At 47.2% G+C, this 22,104-nt stretch overlaps 1 protein-coding gene across 7 annotated transcripts in view; it reads right to left on the reverse strand.

Moving 5' to 3' along the window:
* Positions 1-2,852: 2,852 nt before the first annotated feature.
* The window catches only part of MSI2 (musashi RNA binding protein 2), a 355,837-nt gene continuing 336,585 nt past the window's right edge, over positions 2,853-22,104 (reverse strand). For 2 of the 7 annotated variants that reach the window (XM_049772440.1, XM_049772421.1), the window contains 3 exons: positions 12,179-12,333; positions 10,493-10,565; positions 2,853-8,096 (listed from right to left, as the gene is read on the reverse strand). In XM_049772440.1, coding sequence (XP_049628397.1) covers positions 10,524-10,565; positions 12,179-12,333 — 197 coding nt within the window. In that variant the 3' untranslated portion in view covers positions 2,853-8,096; positions 10,493-10,523. Of the gene's footprint in view, positions 8,097-10,492; positions 10,566-12,178; positions 12,388-22,104 lie in introns of those variants that run through there. The other 5 variants (XM_049772410.1, XR_007494886.1, XM_049772417.1 and 2 more) reach the window with 5 other exon arrangements.

The raw sequence follows: 22,104 nt of genomic DNA on the forward strand, positions 1-22,104 counted from the left end.
TCTCTAGCCCTCATAAATCACTTTAAAATGAAAAACTAGGGGCTGGAGAGATAGCACAGCAGTAGGGCATTTGCCTTGCACACTGCCGATCTGGAATGGACCTGTCATCCCATATGGTCCCCTAAGCCTACCAAGAGCGATTTCTGAGTGCAGTCAGGAGTAACCTGAGTGCCTCTAGGTGTGGCCCCCAAACCAAAATAATAAAATAAAATGAAAAACTAGTCCTCAAATTTTAATGATGTAGGAAAAAAATGAGAACACTGCCCCCCCCACACTGGTGGCTGCCAGTGGTGACTCCCTTTTTTCTTTCTTTTTAGACAGTTAATTCTGAATTCATTTATTCCGGTTGACTATATGACTACACGCTTCTTTTGAAGAATTAAAAGCCAAAATACTTTGGCTGTTTACCTCCCCGTTCCCCATTCCACCGGTCCAAATGTAATTATCATTGGAGTGTGAATCATTCCAGCTTTTAGCTCATTTATCTTCTAATCTCCTCCTTATTCACACTTAATATTGTTTTGAAAGGAATGAACATGACTGTATCTTACACAATTTTCAGGGAAAGCCTCAGGCATGGGTTTCCTTTTTGTGTTTCTATTCCTCTTCTGTCTTCTCTCCCCATTCCAGGTCACTTACCACTGAGAATACCCTACTTCCTCCTGCTCATATCACTGTGGGTGGGAGACACCTCTGATTTCTTCCTGAAGCCCCTGTCTTTGTGCACACTGACACATGGAAGGCTCATGAACAAGTGACTCGTATTCCTCCAGGTTCAGTAGCTGGAAGCCTCATGCACAGCCACTGACACTACAGAGGCTGCACGAATGGCTTCTTTTCCCACTGTCTCTACCTAGAAGAGGGATCCTTTGAGGTCTTTCATTCCAAGTCATTAATTCCATTCATGATGGGGGCCACCCTCACAAACAGCCTGAACCATACCTCCATCACTTAGGGGTAGGGAAGGAAGGGTATCAATAGAAGAACCTTCGGGAGACACATTCAGACTGACATCTCCTGCAAGTCCTGGCCCTTCCTTTCCATAGCCTTCAATACTGCATCACGGGACACACCATACTTTATCCAGCTGTCCTCCCTTGAGATTGCTTTTTGTCACTGCAAACTCTCAGTCCTAGAAAGATGTTGACACCATCATCCTTACTTATTGGGCCTTTCATTCTCTGGGTTGTTTCCCAGGTGTGATATTGCTGCTTCTATGGGAAATTTTTCTTTTCATATTAATATATGTTGCTAGAATATTGTTCCCGAACAACACATTTATGGCAGTGATGATAGGAATAACCTGTTTCTTTGCTGCTCTTCATTTTCTGTCTGATTAAGTGTAGTTTTATGTGCCATATTATGTGTGAACCTGAGCTCACATGTGTCCATGAAAAGATCCATTTGGGTGAGTTTTCATTAAACCCCAGTCCTATCTCTTGCCCATGCATCTACTGGGTTGTCTTTTTGGTTCATAAGAGTACTGCCTATATCATAATCCTCCTCCTGTTACAAACCCTCTACCCCAATCCACCATCAGTCTATTTTCAGTTTCTTGCTATATTAAAAATTTGATGATTAGGGGCTGATGATATGGATCAATGGTAGAGTACATGTTCTGTCCACACTGCAAAAATAAAAAAATAAAAAATAAAGAGTGGTATGTGTGTTTTATTTTCACAAAGTCTCTTGGGGTTCTGATATTAGCCCCAAACCTCTAATATTATACATAAACAACCTGGGTTTCCTAAGCAGAAATTTTATTGTTTTACATCTAAATCCTTAATCCATCTGGAGTTTATTTTCCTGACTCATGTAAGCTGGAAGTCAATTTTTATTCCTTCTACAGTAGGATGCACTTGTGTCATCTATCCAATAATCCACCCTTCTGCCAGGGGCACATCCTCTTCACACCTACTGTGCAGTGACTGCCCAAGACTCATTTCTTGTTTGCTCAGACCATAGCCCTATTAGACTCTGCATACTTCCATCAAATCCTGGCAGTGACTTTGGATTTTAGAATTGGCACTGACAGAGAGACATGGGGCATATAAATGTGCTATTCTTACATCTTTAATTTTTCAACTTTATATATTCTTTTCGAAGGGCAAAAGCTTTGAACTTTAGGGGATAAGCAAGATACTGCAGGCTTATGATGCTTGCCTCGAAAGTGGCAAACCCTGATTCTGGTCTCCTCAAGAGTCAACAGGAGTGAGCCGTGAACAGTGCCAGGTGTGCTTTACTACACCCAACATAAATAAATTAAATAAATAAATAAATTAAACTTGAGGGCAAAGGCAAAGCTCTGTATACTTAATTCCAGGTCATGAAATTTGTTTCACAGCTTTCTCCCCTGGGCTGAGGCCAGCAAATGGGAAAGCTAAAAGGGGTCTTAACCCTTTTACTAATACTAATCTTCTCTCCCCCTCAAACACTAAGGGTTCCTAAGGAGTCTTCCTGCTTGCTCTTCCTTGGTCAAGCTGTCTCTCACTTCTTTTTTTTTTGGAGGGGGGGGCACACACGGTTGCACTCAGGGGTTACTCCTGGCTCTATGCTCTAAAATGGCTCCTGGCAGGCTTGGGGGATCATATGGAATGCCGGGGATTGAACATGGATCTGTCTCAGGTCAGTCCTGTGCAAGGCAAACGCCCTACCACTGTGCTATCTCTCCATCTTGTCTCTTACTTCTTTCGAACAATCCCATAAGCTCTCTGGGAAGATAATGGGTGACACCAACACTCAAATTGGGGGGCGGAGGCAGATGATTCGTGATGTTCCCCCTACAGCAAAGAGCTAATTTTTACTCCAGCCCTCTGCTGCAAGTGAAAAAAAAAAAAAAAACACAAGACCACTCTGTTCAAAACAGTTTATTTTATTTTATTTTTTTTTGTCAGACAAACACATTGATTTCTGGACCACAGTAGAGGATGGAAACCTTTCACAAACTTATTTATTTGAAAATACAAATATAAAATTATACTTTCCACATCTGTGATGTGAGAGACTGCCATCCACATAGTAATTTTTTTACAACAGGGCTTTAAGAAAGCCACACACAAAGACCTGAAAGATGCTTGAGATATATATATATATAGATACATATATATGTATATATATAAAAAAAATACTCACTACCAAAGTTGTCATCAGTTTCATACTAAAGTATAAAAGTAAGGGTGAGGTCAGCCACAGTGCTAGGGAAAGTTTTATTGAGATACATTTAAGTCCACATGAAACGTTTAGACTTGCATCCTATTACATATGGAATTCCGAGTTTACAATACACTGAGCTCGGCCCACGGGCCGGCCCACGCTACTCAAGAGGACACGCACAGACCCCACCCAGGATGGCACAGTATGTACAGAGCGCAGGGGCAGGGGCCTTGCAAGGAGGCCCCTCCCCGCCCTTCCCGCCCCTGCCTCCCAGAAACAAAACCCTGACCTCACAATCGCTCTGATCTTTCGAGAGCCAAGTGTTTGGATTAAGGTTGCTTCCCCGGAGGGGTGGGTTTTTCATTCTAGTTTGTATGTATGCTTTAGTTTACTGAACTTTTTTTTTTGATTAAAAAAAAAAAAGACAGAAAGAAAAAGAAAGCAAAGATATTACAGTATTAAAGTATTGCTTAACTGACAGCATTGCGTGGTGTAGTGTCTATACCCAGACCAAGCTGGGCTGACCTCTGCTGCTTTTCTGCTGAGGGGGAAGGCGAAGAGGCCTGCACGTGCCTCTTTTTTTTGTGTGCACCTCTGCGTCTCTCCCTCTGCGCCCCCTGATCTTGCCTACCCCAGAAGGTAGCCTGGCGGTGAAGCATGTTTGAGGAAAAAAAAAAATTCTCCCCACTGCCCTCCCCCAATATCTCTCTGTCCCTGTGAGCCACTCCCAACCGAGAAAGAGAAGTATGAGTTAGTGTTTCTTTTGTAAACAATTTCATATGCAATACAATACAGAAAGCATGGCTGACCTTCAATAAAAAAAATGTAGTAAACTATATTGCTTTATTCTTGATTAGGCTGCAGTGAGTGAATGGCAGAATGAAGCAGTGTGGGGTGGTGGCTAAGTCCCTAGCCCTCATTTGCACTAAAGATCAAAATAGGTTCTGTCTTTCTATTTGGAACCAAAGAAAAAAAGTTTCTTTTTTTTTTTTTTTCCAAAATCTCCAAATGAAAAAAGGAAAGAAAGAGAAAAAAAAAAAACAACAAACCCAACCCAACAACAAAAAGACCCAACTACACTTCCCCACCCCCAAAGAAACTTAAAAAACAAACAAAATAAAAATTGAACACCTTTCAGGTCATTAGAACCAACAATTACCCAATGATTTTTTTTTCTACTAGTCTAGCAAGATGTGTGTAACATTCACTGGCTGTGAATTGCTGTGCAGTGGAGCAGTAGATTGACAGCAATAGAGCCATGCTACCTTAAAGTCCGAGCTACGAGTTCAAATTAGGATGAAGTTTTATGAAGGATTCAAACGCAAAGGCCTGTTTGGGCTTCGTTTGCATCAAGCCAATGAGCGAGTTAGGAGAGAGAGTGTGAGGCGGTTTGGTTTTTCCCAATGGGTGTGAGGAAGGCCACAAAGCGGGTCAGCCAGCTCCGGGGAGGACACCGTGAGCCTGGCCACCCCACCAAGCTCCACGTCCCTGCAGAACCAGGAATGTGTGGTCCAGGAGCGATTGCTGCTCACTCACTCTCCTCTGCTTGGAAGGAGAGGAGCTGTGGGGGACTGGGGTGGGGCTTCCCAGGCAGATGGATCTGGAAACCACAAAGTCACCCACGGGTGCTACTTTATGATTGTGGGGAAAAGCCATCAGCCCAAGAAGAGGAGAACTCCCCCTGGGAAGGCGGTGGGTGTTTCCCCCATGTTCGCCATTGAGCTCAAGTGAAACAAAGACAGGCTGAACATCTGAGCTAAAATAATTTACAAAAATTGTTCGAGATGGACTTCTAGATGAGTGGGTGGGTGGGGGGACTAACGTGAACCTTAACCTAGGTAGCCACATGAAAACAGATCAGATTTCCACAAGATTTGTGCTATGGGCTACTGGGTCTCGTCAAAAGGTATTATAAACATCTAAAACATATTCACACAGATTATCAATTTCTTCTGAGCATTCTTAAAAAAATATTTTTTTTTCTCTTAGTAAAATCATTTTAATATACCATGCCTCCCTCTTTTAAAAAATAAATTAAAAAAATCCAGTTTTGCATATCTAGCATTAGCATTTAAGGTAGTATGGCACACCCCATCCACAGTGGGGTGGGAATCTACAAGACACGGCCGAGTCTGCCGGCAATGGAATATCGTGAGACCTTGGGTTAGTTGAAACCACATCAGATCAGCAAAAAATAAAATTAAAACTTGAAATTGGAAAAAAAATGGAAAGGAAAAAATTGCCCCCAAATGATTAGCTTTTTTTTTTTCATAAATAAGAGAAAGTTCTATCCTTACTGGTCCTAAATCGGAATAACTATGTCTAATTTTTTTAAACCTTAGTTACGTTATACCTATCAATATGTACTAGAAGAAAGAGGAGAAACAAAGTCACTAGACTAGTACCAGGACAGCACGCTTACAAGATAGCCATTTTATACATTATTAACAGACCACGGTCAACCAAAGGTCTTGTATGAGGCGATGGGGGATGCGGAGAAAGGAAGGTGGCAGAGAACATCTCCAACGAGGACTAAGTGTCCGCAGGCACCCGAGTCTACACACGGGGTTGCTGGGGACTCATTGTCTCATTTTATTTTCCTCTTTGTTTTGTTAAAGAAAACGTAGATTTTGTCATTTTATAACTTGTTTGGGTATTTTAAAAGCGCCCAGCATTTTACTTTAACCTGGTTGTTTGGAAATAAAACATAAAAGGGAAACTGAAAAAAAAACAAAAAACAAAAAACCAACAACACAACAAAACCAAAACTAAAAATCGAACCTCACCAAACAACTTAAGATCTTACTGAAAAGATAACATGATTAAAAAAAAAAAGTCGTAGCTGTTTAATTAAAATTGAACTTTTTTTTTTCTCCCCTCCCATTCTGAGTTAGCATTTTGGAGCCTTTTGTTGGAAGATGCTTTTTCCCTACCATGTCTGTGAATGTCTACATTAGTCTACTTGTTAGTAAAATTTATAAAAATAGGAGTGCAGCAGCTCTTTATAATAAATGTCGCATTCAGTGTCTCATACTGGCTGTGCCTTAAGTACCAAATTTATAAACGTAACAATTTAAAAAATATTAATAAAACGTCAATATCACATTTTAAAAAAGAAAAAATATATATCCACACTACAATATGTTTTAATGCCATCTATTGAGTTGTACTTCTATAGTTGCTGTTGCCAACCTATTACCAATATTAAAAAAAAGTTAAATTAAAAAATATCCTTCATCATAAGTCTCTTTCCCCGACCGAGGACCATATATTATAACAGCCAAAATGCTCAATATGTGCAAACAGGAAACTGTCAGTTTTCCCCACCCGTCACAGTGCAGCGATGTTTATACTTTTTAATCTTTAAAATTCTGTTTACATCTACAATAAATTAAAAAAAGAAGAATTCTTCCATAGCCTCTCTGGTGATACTTGCAGCACTGAGGTATTAAAAAAAAACATATAAACCAAAAAGGGTGCTTTCCTAATTTGTAGATGGAAAGTCAATGGAGAAAGGTTTCATGAATGCAGGCTTGCCCACACCTGACCTGGGGGTGCCTGCAGCGAGGAACCAACCCATTTGGACGGGGAGGGCAGGGGGAGAAGAGAGGCTGAGTGTCCTAGGGAACCTTAGGAGGTGCTGAAATGATTGGACAATAGAAAATGATCAAATAGTTAAAAATTAAGACTGAAAAAGAAATGTCCCCACCCTTCCCCACCCAAGCCAAACAGGTGTGCTTTGAAACTTTAAATATGTTAAATATTAAAATTGTAGCTTTGTCTTTAAAAAACGTCTTGGGAAAAGCAGTTTTTCCATATTTTAAATAAAAATCTAACTAGACGGTAACACCGGAAGCTGTGCACAGACAAGTTAATATGCTGGTATGACACGAATACATTTCTTAGGTCTAACACACAGACAAAAGGAGCTAAACAGTGTTCTAACTGCCCGGGGCGGCCAGCAGCTCGAGGCTCATCTCCCAACTCATTCCCCCAGAGGCCTCCTCTCTCCTCGCCCCAGCCTCGCACTGCCTGTGACCAACTCCCTCACAAAAATATTTGTCATTTTGATTCTCTCTTTCTTAATAGTTTCTATGTAGTTAATGGAATTGTATTTACAACATTTCTTTTGTAGAATTCACAATGTCAAAAAACCTTATAATATCACTTCTTTCAACAACAACAGAAAAAGCACTCAGAGGAAAGGAGGACACTGCAAACATTCGTCGTCCTTCCCTTATTGCCGAAAAGAGAGAGAGAAAGAGAGAGACTTGGGGTAACAAAGAGACGTCACAGAAAAGAAACCGCTAGTAAGTCTGTGGATCAGCTGACTACATCTCACGGGCGCACCACGCAGTGTGGAGACTTCACGCCCCACTCCCACTCTGCACGGGCGTTCCTGTGTACACTCAAGTCCCACCTGGAGGTTCAGACAGTCTCAGAACTGGTACCAAAACATTTGAGAGTCATTTTACCATCTCAGCATCCTTTAAAAGTGAGAACAGAATCAAAACAAGCAGGGGAGAAAAAGTTGTTTGTTTTTTTTTTCTCGAAAGAAAAAATAATACCTTAAGATAATAATTCTACTATGGTTAGCTTTTAACTAGATAGTAAAGCTATATGACTACTGGACTACATCAAAATCACTACCAAATGTGATTCAAAGAGATTTAAAAAGGAGAAAGGGGGGTAGGGGAGGGAAACCATCAAGAGAAACCAAACCAAACCAAACCAAAATCATGGGTTATATACACATTGAAAAGCTGTTGTCGTATATTACAGCAGAACTGTGAGATGATGAGATACCGGCCACCTGATCCGAAGTGAGCCATCTCTGGTTGGGATGGGGAGTGAGCTGGTGGGGGTCCAGGTCTGATGTCATCACCTAAACAAAGGGCCACTCAGAAACTTCGCCCAGTCTTGCCTGGACATCCAGGGATGCTCTGCAGGATACGCAGATGATACCAGAGATGGTCAGGATGCCAGAGAAGAACAGAAATGTGGGAGTGGGAGGAGAGAGAAGCATCAGTGAGTAGATCATGAATTCATAAGTTTCCATTAGTGCTTTCCAACTATGACCAACTGATCAGGTCCCCCAGCTTGCTTAGGGGTTACCTGGCTTTTAGCCCATGGGGGTCCCTGCTGGGGAAATGACACCTCAAAACCACAAAATGGGCTCGAAGAGCAGCTCTTCTGCATCTCCTATGGGATTGCTATGTGGCTGCCTCATCTGAACAGGTGGGCTGGACCCACTTTGGGGTCCATGTGGCTGTGCTGGGATTTTGGCCATTCAGGCAACTGGTGGGAACTTGGAGACTTTTTTAAGGCACTCTTTTAGATGCTAAATATTTAAAAACTATGCCTGCCTTTATCAAAGTCCCATGAATAATGATCCAATGAAGATGCTAAGTTCAGCTGAGAAATCATCTACATAGGAAAAACTCAAGGTCAGGACATTGAGAGAGATCTACCCAACAAAGAACCAGCTTCACAGAACAGGCCAACGGGAGGCCCAACACTGTCACACCAGTCAAATGGTTGACCTAGAATCAACTGTGAGGGGCTGGAGAGACAGCACAGCGGCATTTGCCTTGCAAGCAGCCGACCCAGGACCTAAGGTGGTTGGTTCGAATCCCGGCGTCCCATATGGTTCCCTAAGCCAGGAGCGACTTCTGAGCACATAGCCAGGAGTAACCCCTGAGCGCCACTGGCTGTGGCCCCAAAACAAAACAAAACAAAAAAAATAGAATCAACTGTGAACCTGGTCACTTGGCTTAAGTAGCCCTGAATATGGTTTGGGGGAGGAAGAGAGTGACCTTTCTGGGGGACAAAGGGTGTGTTTGGGGGCCACCAAGGGACTCAATTTGGCTTCAGTAGTCCATAGAGGAGGTGGGAGTTGCTTGCCTCTGCTTCTGTTTATTTCATTTTTGTCTGGAAATAGAGCCCTAGAGGAGGGAGAAGGCTGAGGTGTGTGGCCTAGAGGGTAGGGCTGGGGGTTGGCTGCATCAGGGCTGTGGTGCCCCTGTTTTGCCCACCCCTCTAGGAGCACCACACCACTCTGGGGCCATCCCAGCTTTATTAGTGGTGAGTCTGAGTGGGCGCCCCTTCAGACAGGTTAGTGACCTCTGGCCAGTGGCCAGTGACAGTGCTGGGTCAGTGCTCCAGGGCGTGGAGGCGAGGGGGACACACGTGGTAGGGCGGGCGGGGTTAAAGGGTTTAATGGTTAAGAGAGGCACTTGTGTTAGTTGATGTGATTCCTTAGCAGCAACATTGAGAAAATCTTCGAGAGATTTATGGAGCTCAACTCAACTTGGGTCCACACCCCCAGGTCCTGCCTCGAGGGAGGGGGGAACCACCCTTCTGTGGGAGGAGCCCCATATGGCTAACTTAATTCCCTCCAGCTGGCTGAGAAAGGCCTTCCCCACTCATGTCATCCTTTGGCTGCTGTGGGCCCCAGAACACACCTGATTCCCCCAGAGAAACCCCCACCTTTCTGAGGCCCATCAGGAGTGGCAGGTCCCCTCATCTCAGTGAAAGTGTGGCCAGAGGCCCCTCACAGTCGGCGGCCCCCACTTCCCCCTTTCCACCACGCCTCTTCCACAGCCCCATCAAAGTGATTTAAAGACAAAGTTTAATCAACTTGAGCTTGGTTTAAAAGGTTAGGAAACTGGCAGGGATCCAAGTCACATGACACAGGTGATGGCGTTAATTTAATTTGCTTTTTTTGTGCGGTAATCTGGAATAATTGCTCTGTAGTTACTGGCAAAAATGTTTTTCTTTCCTCACTAAAAGATGGGAGTCTGGTGATTTCACAACACGGAACTTCATGGGCTAAGTCTCCGAAGCTGTGGGGGAGCTCAAGGGCTGTGCCCCCTCAAATGACCAGCTCCTTTAAGAACCTGATGTTTGCCAGATTTGGCCTCCATCCCTTTCCCCCGCCCCTAACACCATCCCTGTCCCTTGGGCCAGGCACTGCCCACATCACCTTCCAGTTTCCCAAGCTCTTGATTGCATTTCAAGACACATAGAGGAGGAGGGATAGGGAAGATGAAGAAAAGGAATCCAGGGAATCAAATCACAGATGGGGACTAAGGGTGGGGGAATAAAAAGACAGAGAAAGAAAAAGATTGGGGGCTGTGACTAAAGCAGGGGCAAGGAGAAGAGATGAAGAGATGGGACAGTTTTCTCATCCCCACCCCTCTGTGAAGAGGTCTGGGAAGAGGAGAAAGAGGAAGAGAGATGGAACATGGGGAGGAACAGGGCTGTGTGTCCGTGCATGGCTGGTGCACACGCAGGGACGTGCCCGAGGGGCAGAGACGCGTGGCAGAGAAGGTAATACCTCGGAGTGAGATGGCAGCGAAAGCACCTGCTCAATGGTATCCATTTGTAAAGGCCGCTGCAATCAAAGGTCCCTAAAATTGCACAATTGTTAAGGTCATCAGCACGCTATACATGGGAACAGATTGTCATATTCTGGGAGAGGAGATTATCTTTAGGGCTAGAATGTGGTTGCCAGCATGAATATGTCATTCTGAGACACCGTGCTAGGAGGGACCAAGATGAAATGCCCCAGCTCTGACTCTGTGGTTCCCCACCCCCACCCCAGCCGGTCTGCTGACCCAGGGAAAAATCGAGAACTAGATTGGGTGATAGGAAAGGGAGACCCATGATCCAAATGATGGACATCGAAATCCTGCCCTGTCCCCCTTTCCCCACTTTCCTGGGCAAGGATGACAATGTCTCCATCCATGTCCTTGTAGGCCGGCCCTCTAGGGGAGAAAGCCAGCCCTGTGCAGAAGGCCAGGGAAGGCCGGGTCATTTCTGAATACTTCATACTGCACAGGTCAGAAGAACTAGGGCTTTCAGGACAAACAAGGTCTGGGTTTCTGGGTGCTGAAAATGGAAACGAATCATGTTTGCGGTGGTGAGACTCTTTCCCAGGTAGCTGCAGCTCTATGCTGAAAAATCACACACTGGGATTTGGTACCACCACTGATCTGAGCGGATTGGATTTATCGAACTACTGACTTAAATGATATTGGCTTGAGAGTGGAATTGAACAAGGACCCAGATGGCACAGATCGTGTATGTAAGTACATGTGTAATATGTATTTACGTGTGTGTGTGTGTGTGTGTGTGTGTTTTCACTGCCCAGACAGCCTAGACAAGCTTGGATGTCTCCAGTGCAGCCCTGAGGCTGGGCTCTGCTGGGCAGCTGACCTGGGACAGCAGACACTCCTATCTTACTTAGCTCAAACCCCATCGGCCTCCAAAAGGCTGCGGAGGGCCAAGGATCTTATTTCCTACATGGTAGGGAGCGTGAGCAGGTGGGCTCAGGCACATTCATGCTCACACACACTGGGTGGGGGAAGAACAATACAATCTGAAAACAGCATGCAAATCTGTTAAGCAAATTTCCATTGCCTGGATTAGTCAGATTATAGAACCACAGAGCATTACAAATATCAAATGCATCTGGCCTTCAGGGGGCCGGAGCTAAAGAGCGCAAGTGGGGACTTACTTGGACCCTGCAAAGTGGAAGAAACATTAGCGGGGGGGGGGGCTTTGGGGGGAGTGGGGGGCACCTCACACTGTAGCCTGGGCACTACTCCTGGACCTTAGGTCAGAAGCTCCACCCACTCAGTCTGCTCTCCTGCCCCCCCCCCCCCACAATCTCCTGAAGGAAGGGATTAGGAGGCAGGGCTGAGACTGAGGACCTTCTGTGTGTCAGCAGGTCACATCTTCTTTTACCATCTGTCCCCACCCTTTCAGGAAGCAGAGCTGATTTTGCTCAGCACTCAAGGAAATGATGGCCCCCCTGTCCTGCCTTGTGCCTGGGTACCAGCTCATGGATGCCCACAGCACATCTGGCCTGCAGGAGCTCAGGGAATCTGTTGGAGGAGTTAACACTCCCAGGGCTGATGGGGACCCACCACCCTCTCCTCAGCTCCCACCTCCCCAGGGGTCACAGAAAATGGGCAGAGGGAGCGAGGAGGAGGAAGAGGTAGGGGCAGGCAGTACTTACAGCTATGCCGTGGCCGAAGCCCGAGCCTGGCTGTGGGCTGGCCGCGCTTATGTAATTCCCCACTCCGGAGTCCTGGCTGGCAGGGCCGTAGAGATCAGCAACAGGTCCTGGGCTGTTGGCCCCTGGGAAGCCTCCGGGCCGCGCCGGGTTGGAGCCTGCCGGGGAAGCGGGCGCGCCAAAATTCGGTTGAGCACTGTAGCTATTCAGGACTGGTGTGCAGAGAATAGAGCTGGGTATGAGGCTGGAAGCCAGGCATGCACCGGTCATTACAAGCCAAACACTCGAGAAAAACAGCTGAGGCCCGACTTCTAACACTCAACCAAGGCCATGCGGAAACACCAGCGGGGACTCAAGAAGACTCAGCCCAGGCTACTACTAAGAAGCTGGGAGCTCCAAAAATATAGAGAATAAAAAAACATTCATTCAAACACACTACGGCAACCAACCGGAGGTGCTTCACTGCCCACCAAAATATCACAATAGAAATAGATATATATGGGAGAGAGAGAGTGAGAGAGAGATTTTTGTTCACATCTGAATCGATGCTCATGCAGTCTTGTCTAGATCTGGGCACGGTGAGACAGCATTCACATCCCATGCAAACTACAAAGGAACTAGTTTTAGACTACACATTGTGTTAATATTGATATTAAAACGTGACCGTGACAGGAAACAAAGCAATCTGTGTCCAGGAAAAAAAATATTTGGAGAGGGGATTTTTGCTTATTTTGGTTTTGTTTTGCTTCACTTTTTTTCCTTTTGTTTTTGGATCCATTAAATAGCAAATTTGCATCTTGTTCTTTTTTTTTAAAGAAAACAGGAAAAGACCTTCATTCTTCAGCACCCCAAACCACTTCCCCCCTCCCCACTGGCTAATCCCTCCCTGGGCTGCCCACCCCCTTTAGTTTCCTGCATGAAAGTCATCAATACTGAACGTGGTCGAGAATGGGATATGTCATGGAAGATTCGGGCATCTTAACAGAACCGGAATGATGGTGGCAGAGGTCCCTTTTGGGGTGGAGAGTAGGGGATGGAGGGAAGGAATGGGGGGGGTGGGGAGTCTAGGGCTAGGGCCAATAACTCTACAGAACACCCACACACTCACCTCCTGCAGTAGAAGGAAATAGGGGGTGGGTGGGAACTTAAACGTTTTTCCCTTTGTTAAAAAAAAAAGAAGACGAGTATGAATGCAGAGCAAAAGGACAGAACCATTTTGTTATAGCACCACCTATAAAACAAGTCCTTCTCTTGATGGCTTCCAGATCTGAGACGGAGAGAAAGAGCTAGGAATAGGGGGCCTGTGACACAGAGAAAAAAGGAACCCTATACCCCCCAAATCCTGAGAAAGAGAGAGAGAGAGAGAGAGAGAAGAGAGAAGTGGTGAGGAAGGGACAGAGAAGGAACCATCTGGGCCCGCCACCCTTTTCAACCCCCACATCCCCCAGCAAGAGGATGGTGTATCCACCAATTTATGAGGTCTCATTTTCATGTTTTATTAGTAGCTTCAAGTTTTTCTTTCCAAAACAGAAAATAATTTTTTTCTGTTAATTGCCAACTTTTCTGCACTGATCTGGAAAGCTTAAGACCAAGTCTAGGGCTCTTGGGTCACACAGCGAGATCATCCAGAGGCAGCAGCATCTGCGGAAAATGAGGGTCCCATATCCCTCCTGTTCCTCACTCCATCTTTCGTCTCTGCCTCCCTCTGTCCCTGATAGCGGCCTTCAGTGACAAAGAAAGAACATCTGAACCCCCTGATGCTTACTCTTCCCTACTTCTGTTGGGGTGAGAGGGAACAGCTTCAGACTTTCTCTGCATCACACTGATGGGAAGAGACAACCCTACCACAGAGGGACAAAGGAGACCCAATCAAACTGGGCCAGCTCCTGACCCAGCAGAAAAGGGAAATGGCCACTAGGCTCCCCTTACTGAAGGGCTCCCCTTGCCCCCACCTGCTGGAGGCCCCCATGAAGCTGGAGCTGAGAAGTCAGCCCACTGGTGGGGGAGAGCAGAGGTCAGAGAGAACAAACACGACAGAGGCTTGAGCTGATCTGGGAACCACTGCAGACAAAGGGGACGGGGAATTTTGAATATAAAAGATTAAGCTTGCAGATAACATTTGACCTTTCTCACTCTGGGAGGCAAATATCCAGCTGAGATATTCAAAAGGCAGCATTATCTTGGCCTTGCATGTGGTTTTCCTCAGGGCCAGAGAAAATGGAAAGAGCTCAGGCAGCAAAAGACTCTGGGCTCTCCTAGCAAGGAGACCCCCTCCTGCAAGACACCCAGTCACCAGGCTGTTTTATTTTAGGGCAACAAGTGTGGGGTGGGGGTGCGCAAGAAACTTTTTGGCTTTTGTCCTCTGGCCAGATGAGTAACCAGAAACACAGTGGGCAGGACCAGGCAGTGGGCAGCCCCCTCAGACAGGAGCTAAGGAGGACTGAGTGGTAGTTTCTTTCAGCCCAGGAGACGATTTCACGGAAACAGGGTGAAACACACATTCCGACACCAACAGCCGTGGAAGGTGCAGTCCAGAACCCTGCCCGTCACCCCACTAAAAGGGTCAGATCACAAGAGAGCTGGTGGGACCCTGCCCCTTCCCAGTGCCAGGGTGCCCAGTAGCTTGACGAGAGTCTGACAACAGTGAATTGCAATTCTTAGGCCTGGTCAGCCCCACCCAGCTTCATCCTCTGCAATGTCTGTGGGGAAGGCACTTGCCTTGCACAAGGCCAACCTGGGTTGGATCCCTAGCACCGCATCGTCCCCTACCAGGAGTGATCTCTGAGCACAGAGCCACAAGTATGCCCTGAACACTCTGGGCATGACCAGAAATACTGAAAATAAGTCAGTAAAGCTCTGAGTTCTCCATTAAGTTCCCCTTGGTCTCCCATGCCCGAGCCCAATTGTGTGCTATCTTGCAAATCTCCCTTTTGGGGTAAGAGCTCAGATTCTGGTGGCTGCCAGAAGGTGTAGAGGGCAGGAGGGTAGTAAGCACTTGTTCTGGGTGGATTCCTGAGTCAGGGAGCACAGGGATGGGTCTCAGGCTTCATATCATCTGCTTACTTGCTCTGCAGGGAGAATACCCAGGTCTCAGACAGAAACACAGATCCCCAAGTCAGTCACAAGTCCCAGCACATAGAAGGACCCAGCCACCCCCAAGGGAAGTGTCTGAAAGAGCCAGGCCTCTCCTGGGAGAACCCACCTTGAATATGGCCAATCACAATTTAGAGTGTCAGTGACATGCCCCTTCCCTCTAGACTTCTAATCTGTACTCAATACTCTGTCTTGGCAAAGAGAACCATTTCCCAGTGTCTTTGGAGGGACCAGAAATGATCTCACATAGGGCTGGGCAGAAACTGGAGATGGGGTGTTACTCTCAGGGCAAGTGCCCTTGCCTCTGTTTAGCTGGTATGTACAGAGTGCCTAAGCAGGTGTGAGTATGGGGTTCCAGGCTGAGTAGAAGGGGGAATTGAGTGAGGGGTATAGATATGTACAGTGAGTGCCTGGTGTGTGGGGTGTGAGCATGTGAACTGTAAGTGGGGTATGTACATGGGGTGAGTAAGGTGTGAGCATGCATGATATTTATATGGGGTGTCTATGGGGTACATACATGTGTGGGGTGTGTATGAGTGAGGGGTGATTCTAGAGGTACATGTAGGATGAATTTAGAGGGAGAGAGGGATCTCAGGACCTGTGACCGGTTGTTTGCTGCTCAGGATGAGGCATACTTTTGGTGCTGAGTCCCACCTGATGACAACATCTTGCAAACACCCTGGCAGTCTTGTAGCAGAAATGGGAGCATGAAGGGCAGAATAGTAAGGCTGGGGGCTCCGTGTGGAGCTGCTCTGGGGGTTAGCCAGAGTGCGGCTGAGTCTAAGACAGGGTCATTCAATCCATCATCACTATCCCAGCAAAGCCGGGCTCTCTGGGGATGGGCAATTGGAAGACTGCTTTGGGGCAACGAGAGGAAATACAGCACTGAACTTGGAGTCAGAAAGTGGTATGTGGGCCCTGGCCTGACAACAGGGTACTATGGTATGAGTTAAAGGCTGGGTGGTAGCAGAGGGGAAAAGATCCAGGAACCTGCAGGAGGAATCTGAGAGGAGCCTGTGAGTGTGGAAACAGCAGGCACAGAGCTGACAGGGCAGCAGAGAGCAATCTGGGAAACACTATGGGACACAGAGGCACCCAGGGCAGGTGTGAGGCCTGGACAAGAGGCTGAAGCAATGGCTTGGGATGAAGCGAAAGAGAAGGGACACTGGGGAGGCCTTGAGAAGATGCATTGCATGGAGCAGGAAAGCCAGGGGCTGACGTACAGCCCTCCCAGGACCGAGCATTGGTGCAGGGCAGGCCACTCAGGGTTTGAAGGAGCCTGGAGATCCACCTCCCGTGGGCACATGGGTTAGTGCTGGGTCTTTGCTCACGGGGGCTGTGGGTCAGAGTGGTACCAGCCATGGGGGCTGGACGAGTCGTGGGTAGGGAGGGCTGGGTAATGAAACTCAGCCTGGCTTTGTGGCAAGTAAGAGATGGATGCCCGCGCTGCTACAGCCTTACTGTGCTGAGGCATCTGAGGTAGAGCATGGTGTGGGCAGGACTGGGTATGTGGGGTACCTTGACCCTAAGGCCGGAAGTTGCATTAGAATTGCCCTGGAGAAAGGAATTGGGTAAAGGGCCCCAGTCCTAGCTGGATCAGAATTGGGCATGACTCAAGCTCCCCCAAAGGGTATAGCCAGTCCTTGAGGATAATTCTAACTCTGTGTGACTTAATCTGAAGTGGCCAAATTTAATCTCTGGTGCTGTCTGGCACACCTTGGGGACAGGACCCCTGTCAGATCCAACTCAGGAAGGAAGGTGCTTCTAAAGTAATCTCTGACTCATGACCCAAGGAGTTCAGAAGGAAGAATTCTTACCCCAACAATTTACAGATCAGAGTCAGAGCCTTTCCTGGGGCCTGTGCTAATAGTACTCTGGATAAGAGAGGTCATTTTGTCTCAGAGAAATGAAAGAAACTGAGAAAAGGCAAAGCTCGAGGCTGCAGTCACTGTCCCACCAACATCTCCCACTTGACTTTCACCCATCAGTGCCGCGCTTCTCTCTCCTTCGAGCACCAACTCCACAGTACTGATAACACCCTTGGGGTCATGAGGACAGGCCAGTCACCTAAAGGGCACTTCTAGGACCCACCTTTCCAGGATCAGGGCCTATCCCAGAGCTGCTGGACAGAACATAGCCTATGGGTGGGTCTCTCCTGATGGTAGTGGGACTGGTTTGGGGCTTTAAAAGGCGGGATAGGTGGCTGGGGAGAGGGCACTGAGGGGTTGGCGGTCCCTCATTTGGGTAAGGCAGCTCTAAGTGCACCTGGACCAGGAGGCCAAAGAAACAAGGCCCTGGCCACAAGGGCAAATTAGGAACTTTCTGGTAATAGGGTTGGATTCCTGTTTCTCCTAGACCCTGGTGTCCTCTGAGTTGAACTATGTTGGCATGTTTTTCCTTCTAGGAAAGGAAGAAGAGAGAAGTCCCAGCAAATAAAATGCCAGAATAAGGGGCTGGAGCAAGAGTACAGCAGGTGGGGCATTGCCTTGTACACAGCTGACCTGAGTTTGATTCCTGGAATCTCATATGCTCCACTGAGCTGGGCAGGAATAATTTGTGAGTGCAGAGTCAGGAGTAACCTCTGAGCACTGCTAGGTGTGGCCAAAGCCCAAAGCACATAAATAAAATCTTAGGTTATTATTTTAAGCCAGAGTGATAGTATAGCAGGTAAGGCACTTGTCTTGCATGTGGCCAACCTGTGTTTGATTCCCAGCATCCTGTCTAGTGTCCCAGCCTGCCAGGAGTGTATCCAGAGTGCAGAGCCAGGAGTAACTCCTGAGCATCACCTAGTGTGACTCATAACCAAGAGGGAAATGGCAGGACAAGAGTTTCTGGGCATGGGAATCACCATGGCAAAGGCACTGGCTGGCCATAGTTGTATACCAAGTCAACAGCCAATGGACATCAGCACAGTGCCCTGGCTCAGGTGGCCCCTTCATGCCCACATCCTGCTGCCACTTCACTAAATTCATGGTGTCATCACCAACCTGGGTCAGACCTGTTGAGGCGCAGCATATGGGGTCATGGGCAGAAAGCATCCTGAGAGCTAGAGCTTTTAGGAGAGAGGCAACTTGGTTCAGGGCCCTTAGATAATCCAATGACTCACTTTGGCAAGGTGAGGCCAAAGTCTTTGCTGGTGCATGTAGTCCCCCAAGCTGAAAATGCAAAGTCTTTAGTAAAAGCAGGGTGTGTGGGAATAATGTCGCCTGAACACGTTTGGGGTGAAGGTCCCCCCAATTTAATCCTTAAGACTACCCAGCTCCAGCAGCTGCCATGTTCCTGAAGCACATCCCCTTCCAAAACTTTAAGTTAGTAGTCTTTTCCCCAGAGTGTGCCTGGCCAACCCTTGGCTCAGTGCTGCATGCTCATGAATGCCCACTGCATTCTGCAGACCACCCTGAGCTCTGGAGGGAAGGGCATGGCTGCAGAGCTGTGCTCATCCTCCAGGCAAATGTGGGAAGAGCCAATTAATATCCTCACTATCCAGTGAGGAATTGTGTGTGTGTGTGTGTGTGCGTGCGCACACGTATTCATGCGCACACATACACACACACACACATACATGCATATGGGAAAGTTTTGGCCACTAGGACAAAGCCTTGTTTTGTTTTTTCTTTTTGTGGGGGGAGAGGCTAGGGGCTGGAGGTGCTGTGGCTATATAGGATACAGGATGGAAAAGGAACTACTCAGCATTTCCCGGGGGCCAGGCACCCAGGGATAGGTGGTGATCAGCAGTACCTGTTGCTCATGCTCCAGCCTAAAAGACTGACCTGGAGAGAAAGAAGTGTTAAGTAAGGGTTAGGACAGTGAAGTGAGTTCATACAGGACTCAGCCTGATGCTAATGAGGATATCCTGGCTTTCCGCATTCACTGTTTCATGGGACAGTTCTTAACCTCTGTTCTTAAGAGGGTTCTAAATGGCTGTTCTTAGAGGGTTTATAATGGAAACAATGGATAAAGCTCTTCCACCCTATCCAAGCAGTTCTTGGAGTCTGAGGCCACTTGCTAACTGGGAGAGGTGTGTGTGTGTGTGTGTGTGTGTGTGTGTGTGTGTGTGTGTGTGTGTGTGTGTGTGTGTGTGTGTTGCAAACTGGGAGGTGTGTATGTGTCTTCTACCCTATCCAAGCAGTTCTTGGAGTCTGAGGCCACTTGCTAACTGGGAGAGGTGTGTGTGTGTGTGTGTGTGTGTGTGTGTGTTGCAAACTGGGAGGTGTGTATGTGTCTCCTGCAGGCAGTTCTTGGAGTCTGAGGCCACTTGCTAACTGGGAGAGGTGTGTGTGTGTGTGTGTGTGTTGCAAACTGGGAGGTGTGTGTGTGTCTCCTGCATCATTTGGGCTCCCTGAGTCAGGATATGCATCTTTCCTCCAAGATAACCTTTCCTTGTGTCCCACCACAGACGAATAAAACAGGACCCCAAAACCCTTGGCCTCAAGGAAGGGTGGGTACTGTGCCAGGGAGAAGAAAATGTTCTGCCATGCCTGGGTTTCCCAGGGGTACCTCCAGAACATACACAAGAGAGTTGGTCTCAGGCTCCAAGAACCACTCCAGGATGCTGAGGGCTGTAGGGCGATTCCTTCCTTCCTTTCCTCAAATACAAACGCTGCCAGGCTGGAGCAGAGGGTGGGGGAGGGAGGATGCCCCAGGGCTGTCTCCTTGAAGGCCTGTACGAAAGCCTTTCCACTTGAGCAGTCTGTCTTCAGTGATTATAAAGGCACCAGAGTTTAATCCGTTTTTGATGTAAGCGCTAATAGCTCTGTGTCCTTGAAGTTCAAAGCGGGCGCATACATGTCACTAATTAGCCAAGCACGGCGCCATTCCGCTCCCTCTCGTGTTTCTAATTAGGTCTTTAATAACAAACAAACTCCGACCCTACTGGAAGGCCCATTCGTCAGACAGTCAAGGAGAACTTGGCTTCCCTGTTTATGGCTCCTTGGGGCCTGTGGCCTCAGAAAAATATGCTCTGCAGCAGGGTCAAGGCTGGCCTGTATTCCAAGGTTAAGAATCTTGTAGCCAGATCTGGGGGGCCAGGGGTTGTATTTGGGTGGCAGGGGAGAGCTCTGGGCTCCAGAACTGTGGGAAGCAAAGGCCTCTCTTCCAGGTCAGAGAATGGGAACTAGATGAACTCGACTGCTCCATTTTTAGGGAGATTGATGGGAGTTATCCTACAAGCTCGACCACTGCAAGAAGCTTGAGACTACAGCAGTGCTTTAGACCTGCTTGGGGAGCCCGAATTCCTCCAGAAGGTGGGGGCCCACCCATCCTGGAAGATTCTGATTTCATGTGTTTACAGCACATGGCCTGGGCCCCAGGAGTTAAACTGAAAACCCAGGTAACTTGAACCTGCTACTGAGTTCAGAAGCCAAACAGCTGGCCCTGCTTTGGGCTTCCACTAGTAAATAGACCAGCCCTTGATAACTAACCCGGCCACAGAACTCAGCAATGCTGAGTAGACTAGTTCCACTACACACAACTGTGCCTCTCACTTTAAAACCACACACTTCTTTTTTCTTTCCCTTTCTTTTATTTTTTGGGAGGGCCACACCAGAAGTGCTCAGGGCTGACTTCCGGCTCTGAACTCAGAAATAACTCCTGGTTGTGCTCAGGCAACCATCCCTCCTGCTGTACTATTGCTCTGGTCCCACACATGCTTATTTTCATGGTTATTCATCCCTGTGGCTGCTGCAGCACTTGGAAGGCATGAGCTCTGTCCACTTATTCCTCTCAGGTCTAAGAGGCACTGCTGTCCTTCTACCCCTTCCACCCTTGTGTCCCCAATGACTCTCTCTGAAAGAGAGAGAGAGAGAGAGAGAGAGAGAGAGAAAGAGACAGAGAGACAGAGACAGAGACAGAGAGAGAGACAGAGAGAGAGAAGGAGAGACAGAGACAGAGAAACAGAGAAGAAAATGAAAGCATCAGAGAGTCGCAGAGTAAAAGGTTTCAACAACCCTTAGCTATGGGTGACAGAAAGACTGAAACCAAGCTTCCTGATTCCTTCTTCTCAGACTCTTAAGCCTTCTACAAAGGAAAAATCAATGCATACCCCCAAAGACCTGCTTCTCATTTCTATCTGATTAATCCTAGGAGATTAATCCTAGGAGCTGAGAGAAGCCTCTAGGCTCTTTCTGCCTCCAAGGATAGGGGAAGAGTCAACCCCTTCCCCAATACCTCATGAAAGTTTGGGGTTAGTAAATTTGGGGACTGTCTTAGAAGGAGGTTTAAAGACAGTCTTACAAGGGCTACAAAGACAGCTCAATGGATTCACAAGTTCCCACTCCTATTACCAAATGGGGGAACAGCTCCCATGTACTAGGCTTGTTTGATATTAAACCCAAGCAAACAAACAAATAAACAAACAAGGATTCTCTTACGTATCAAACTGAACCATTTGTTCTAGAGCCAGACAAGTTGGATGATGCAACCACGGATAAGTAAGAAGTTGCAGCAGGGAAAGTGGTCCTTGCTTTCTGGTTATGCTGTTTCATTTTTTCTGCAAGGGAGGGTATAGCAACTGAAGACCTTACTGCTGTGGGTCAGTACCCTTGCCAAAAACACGGGGTCCTGCTCATCCCGTCCCCCTCCAGGGAGGTGGGGGAAAGTTAACTCTGGGAAGGTACAGTCAAAAGCCTGGTCATCCAGGGAGGACTCTGCCACACACACAGGCTTTGCATTGACTTTACCACAAACCTGGACAGACTCTTCTATTAATATTAATAAATAACCCGGGAACAAAGGGGCCCTTTATTTTTAGCATTCTCTAATTGCGTAGTAATTACTCATCTACAAAACAAATGAGCCCCTGCTAGCCGTTGCCATGGTAGGGGGAAGGGGACCTCCCT

This window comes from Suncus etruscus, chromosome 1, assembly GCF_024139225.1.
Source record: "Suncus etruscus isolate mSunEtr1 chromosome 1, mSunEtr1.pri.cur, whole genome shotgun sequence".
NCBI lineage: Eukaryota > Metazoa > Chordata > Mammalia > Eulipotyphla > Soricidae > Suncus > Suncus etruscus.